The 6,000-nt window shown below is 40.9% G+C and overlaps 1 protein-coding gene across 1 annotated transcript in view; it reads left to right on the forward strand.

Annotated features, from left to right (window-relative positions):
• The window catches only part of fbxo8 (F-box protein 8), an 18,287-nt gene that overhangs the window by 11,880 nt on the left and 407 nt on the right, over positions 1-6,000 (forward strand). Inside the window, 1 exon segment of the mRNA XM_032537924.1 lies at positions 2,994-6,000. This exon segment is cut by the window's right edge and continues 407 nt beyond it. Within this exon segment, the coding sequence (XP_032393815.1) occupies positions 2,994-3,181 (188 nt within the window). The 3' untranslated portion in view covers positions 3,182-6,000.

Here is a 6,000-nt window from a genome sequence, read left to right on the forward strand (position 1 = left end):
TACACAGTACATTTTGTGCCAGTACAATTGTTCAATGTTTTACAACAAGCCCAACTGGTACCAATATTTAACATTTAACAATATATTGGAAATGTATTCTATCAACAACAAAAAATATGAATGTAAAAACATTGTTGATAAGGTACAGGATTTGTGACCAAGATATTTGCCAAGGCAGACATTTTACAGTTGAAAAATAAATTTGTTTGGTGGCCAGGTTTAAAAGAAATGTGTTATCCCTTACTGGTGACACTATTCCTATGTTACATTGAACATATTTTGGGCTTTTCTATCCTGCAGTGTCTTGTTACTTATCAGCCAACATATACACAAACACGATACATCTGTGGTAAACTAAAATAATTCATTTGCACACCGATTGGACTCACAGTTGTGTACAGTGACAATATGACCTTAAGGTGGCGCTAGAGGAAAGCTGATGGACTGTCCCAAATGAAAGAGGCGTTATCCTCTGTAGAGCAGAAATACATTCAGTACATTTCAAGGCAGAGGCATTAAACGTGAACCAGACATCAGCACTGCAGCTTGAACGCCAAAAACACAGACAGAAGAACTTTGACAGATTTTGAAGCTGCTACACTTCTGACCCATTGGCCCAACCACAAAATGAGGGGGAAACCATCAAGGTTTTATTTTCAAGTAATCCCCGGCTTCAGTAGTTTCAATAGGCCGTGCATTAGGCAACTAAGGGTTTTATTAATGTCAGCAGAGCATACAGAAACCAATCCCTGACTCTGTTACTGTAAACTCCTTGGAGCTTCTCGTATGATTAGACGGATTAGTGTAATGGTTTTGAGCCCAAGGCTGGAGATGGATGGGTGGCTGCCTTTCTGAAATCAGCCCTTTTATTTCACTGCTATTCTGCCCCTTCCATCCCCTTTGGAAAGTATTGGGCACAGCAGTGGAGATCAGCTTAGAGTTTATTAGTAGCACAGTATACAGTACATTTATATGTCTCATTCATCCTGTTTAGATATAATTCAAAATAACAAGTCTTATGTACAGACCTTTTCTCTGCCTTTATGGTGGTTCCTCCCGCATTCATATTTTGGTTTAACCCTCTAAGGTCTACGGGCATTTTTAGATATCTTCTCATTAGTGTTTGCATATAACTACTCATGTGTTTCATATCAAAATGTCCAGAAAAAACTCGGCTTTCTGTATAGTGAGGCCCAAAATTATTCCAAAGCAATGGATAAAGACATAATGTGGTCTAAAGCGGAAATATTTCTCAAATCTCTTGTGATAACAGACCTACACTCAATTTTTGGTGGTTGAAATGAGTTCACCAAAGTCTTGGGTTCATAGAAGTAGGGTAATATATAAAGAAAATAGTAAATAAAATAAATTTTAAATTTGTAACATTGCTTTTTAAGTAGGAATGTTGTCAAACATTGTTTGGACTCGCCAGTGCATCTTTTGTCCTCGGAGGGTTAAAGGTGAAATATGTAATACTGACAGCTAGTATTTAAAATAGTTACTGCAGTACAAATTCAAAATACCGGAGAGTCAGATGGCTTTAGTTCAGTGGATTTATTGGGGGTGGCAGTAACTCAGTCTGTAGAGGGTTAGGTTGGGAACAGGAGGGTCGCTGGTTCAAGTCCCCATACAGACCAAAGTATAGTGGTGGACTGGTAGCTGGAGTGGTGCCAGGTCACCTCCTGGGCACTGCCAAGGTGCTCTTGAGCAAGGCACTGAACCCCCAACTGCTCGGGGTGCCTTTCCATGGTCAGCCCCCCCACTCTGACATCTCTCCATTTAGTGCATGTATAGCTACTGAGCATGTGTGTAATATTCAGGCTTGTGTGTAATAACAGAGTGAAAACATTGTAACTTCCCCTTGCAGGATTCATAAATTATATGTTATTATTATTACAGCAACAATCACTAAACACACTGCAAACTCACGGTCCTCTCTTCCTGATTTACAGCCCCCCCTCTCTTGGCTTCAAATAACTCACCGTTGTCAGCTACGGCCGCTGAACAGGCTACACGTGGTAAACAGCCGTGCCCCGCTTGCCTGGTCCTCCGGTAATGTTAGCAGTTAGCAGGGTTAGCATGGCGCCGTTAGCCAGGACCAGTCGGGATCACTTTACTGGCTGGGTCTTAATTGTTTTTGCGAGTAACCAACTTAGGTACTCTAACTATATAATTCAATGTGAGTACACAACTGTTGAAATGACATAAAATGCCAGTCCCGTGTAGCCGTGATAAATTAACCTGAAGCTGTTCAGGAGGAAACTAACCAACTCTGCGTCCTTTTGGTTCTCTAAGCTGTCTCCAACATCTTTAAAAACCATCTCCAATATTTACCCGGGGTTTGTCACGTCTCTGGTCACGCAACTGTTAGAAACATGTAGGTTTTTCAGGTCGGGTAGAAATTATCTCCGTTGATCCCATTCGTTTGTTTGCTGCTTTCATGGCTGTACTAACTAACTAACTTACAGCTGCAGCGCGGTGGGTTTACATGTTTACAGGTACTATATCTGGCAACCCAGCCTGGCTGTCCAACTGGGCAGTTGTTAACAACAGACAGGTCAAAACACAAACAGACATTCCATCACGGAATGGAAATTACAAAAGGAGAAAATACTGGCATTAGCATTGTCAGAAAAAATAGTCTTTCAACTTCGCATGTTTCCTTAATATCTGATTACGCACTGGGGAATTTTTGGATTTACTACAGTAAATATACTACATATTGGACCTTTAAGGGGTTGAATTTGATGTACCATGCATTGTTCTGTAGTGTGAAGCTGAGGTCAAATTTAAGCAAGTCCTGACTGTGTGAAGCATGCTGGATATCAATGACAGGGTTGTCTCTCTGTTACCAGAGAAACTTCAGCCTATACGGGACTCTAGTGGGGCTTTGACTTCTCAGTTTGAACTCTAATAACCTTTTTCTCTTTAGTGCCGTGCACAGCTGAGCTCTGTGTGAAAGCTGATCACGGCCTGCTATCGTCTCTCTGCAGATGCGGTGTATGTGCTGTGCTACAGTCTGATCCTGCTGTCCATCGACCTGACCAGCCCCCACGTCAAAAACAAAATGTCCAAGAGGGAGTTTATCAGGAACACTCGCCGAGCAGCGCATAATGTCTCAGACGACTTTGTAGGCCACCTCTATGACAACATATACCTGATTGGCCACGTGGCTGCGTAGCTCCACCTACCAGCTGACCAGTCCAAATCCTCATACTGCACTGAAGAATAGGAACAGGTAATTGGGTTCCTATACATGTCTGGAAAGTATGAAACATTATGGAGATTTATTTTTTACAATTTTCATGACAACCAATAAATCTTACTAGAAGGGTTCGACAAACAAATACAGTCCACTGCACTGTGAGAAAGACTGTGCTACCTAATATTAGTAATGTTCATAGATTTTAATCAAAGGTGTGACACATCTGAAATGTCTTTATTACCAAAGTCAGTGCAAAGAAGGAGGTTCTAAAGTGGAACCATGGCTGCTTCTCATGTTGCTTAAATTGCCTCCTTGACTCCTCCACTTGCCTCCCTTCCTCGCATCTTTGTCCCCCCCCCCCCCCCCCCCCCACCGAGGAGGCACAGGAGAGACGTGAGGAAATCATGGAGGAGAGAGGACACTGGTAAAGGTGTTTCAGAGGGATGAGACGTCCTTTACTCTGATGCATCACATGAATTTGTTAGCCGTTTGGGTGGAGTTAGCAACTCCTTCAGCTGCACGGCTTCCGGGAAGGTTGCTCTCGTGTGTCCTCGCCTTATGCTCCATGGCAACCCCTCCTCGATGCTCGCTCCCTTTGGTGGAAATAAGGGTTTTGACACGGCCTTCACGAAGGAGGGACAGAACAACGTCCGGTTCAGCCAAAGAGCAAGGAGCTATCAAATAAGCGGCATAAGAAGCAGCCTATGTAAGACAAGTTCTGATAACTGCACTGACAGATGATGACTACTGATTGGTGGAGGGAGGAGGCGAAGCACTGCCCTCAGCCTGTCACAGATGCCGGGACAGACCTGCTGATTTCCTATAGGACAGCTGCTTCACGTTCACCAGTGGGACAAACACTGGGGTCGTTTTTACAAGGCGAACACAAGACCACTCACAAATATCACTAGTTACATTTACCAGCAACTAATGACAAAGGTACATGGGAGCTATTCTGCTAATCAGTTGACTTGATACGTTGTCCAGAATGTCCAAGTGTCAAGATTTAACTAGATCTGGTTCTCTGTGGCTCATACTAGATGTTTTTTGCTCTCCATTTTATAAGTAACATGAACAAGACAACATATATATATATATATATATTATATATATATATATATATATATATATATGCATAATCAACACTGCTAAAACTGCTAAATAGGGCTACCTGTTCCACTCTGTTTGTTTGTGTGCAGTTTCATTCACAAAATGTTAACAAAGAGTAAAAAAGAAGAATTGCAAAGCGCAGAGCTTTAAGTTCTGCAGTCCGAAATATGTCGATAAAAAAACTACCTCTCAGTAAATTGGCAAGAAATGATGATGAACATATAATGGACAGACTATTACAGTAATGTAGCATTTCTTTTGGTTTAGTTGTAGGCCTACAATTTATTTGAGTTGATTTCGCTCTCATATTTAAACTCCAAATTCATACAGATTAGGCATTATATATAATATAATTCTTACATCAAGCAAGTGTTTTTTTCCCCAGTGGAGAAAGTACATGGCTGGTGTGATGGGTTTTGGGCCACTTGTGAATTTGTTCTGTACCAAAGAGAAAATTCCAAGTATAAGACCATTGTCGATACATGTACAGTTGATCCTAAACACTGCATACATTTAAATGGATTGTTTTAGAATGAATCTGAAAGGCAACACAGGTTAAAAAAAAGCAAAGTAGTTTTTTTTTTCAGTTTTAGAACCAGCCACTTTATATTTTCTGCAATTTTGTCCAGATTATGATTGAAACTGAATGTATTAAAACTGTTTCTGACACACATGACGTTAGGGAAATGTATAATCTCAGTGCTTTGGAGGTGAAATGCTTCTTGTGCAGCAAATAGAGCACAGCAGCTTCTATGTTACGCTGCTTTATGAGGATGTCAAATAGCATATGGGAAGTGAGTGTTTTGTGATAGACTCGGCTTTAATTTGGGCAACATTATCAAAGAAATGGCTAAAGCCAAGAGTAGAGAAAGAGAATGTTGTGAAAGTGGAAAAAATGAAGGATTTCCATCAAGTCATTCTACAATGTTGGCTCTTGAATTGTCTGTGGCCGACTGCAGCAAATTGTATTAGGTTCATGAAGTTCTTGTGTTTAAAAACGTAATACTGCTATAATTCACTTTTTGCACAATGCACACATAATTAACACAGCTTCAGCTTTAGTTCCTGAAGTCATAGGCTTCCATTGTTTTTCAAAAACACCTGAGAAACAGCCCACGACATAGCTATTGCTCCCGTGATATAATAGCATTATCCATCAATTTAAATTAGACGTGTAGATTTATAATGACTGTGAAACACCGCTGCCGCTGTAGTTTCGTTCTTCCAGAGATGAATGAGAAAAGATTAGTATGCATCGAAAAAGTCGACATCCAAGTGTCATTTAGCCTTCCCTAACAGCATGGAAAAAAGAGAAACTATTATTTGACTCTATAATTAGCAGTGTGGTGAAGTAATAGGCCACATATACTGTACGTGTAATTTTAGATGATGAATTACATTTGTCAGTGCAGGATGTTTGAAATAGTGGAAGTCTGTTACATCTTTAGGGCAACACTACAATCGCGTCTGGAGAAATGAAAGTGCACTGCACACATCAGGACACATTGATGACTTCAGTGTATTTTCAGCTGTTGCATTTTTTACAAACGAATCAGTTTTAACAATTCCCATCAGACCTGAATGCAGCATGATTGTCACTCTGTGCTAGTAGCTTTGAGACCCAGCAGCTAGCATGTAGCCGCGGCTAACAGTGAGGTGTCACAGCGGTCTGAATGTAACCATAG

This window comes from Etheostoma spectabile, chromosome 2 (assembly GCF_008692095.1).
Source record: "Etheostoma spectabile isolate EspeVRDwgs_2016 chromosome 2, UIUC_Espe_1.0, whole genome shotgun sequence".
Taxonomy (NCBI): Eukaryota; Metazoa; Chordata; class Actinopteri; order Perciformes; family Percidae; genus Etheostoma; species Etheostoma spectabile.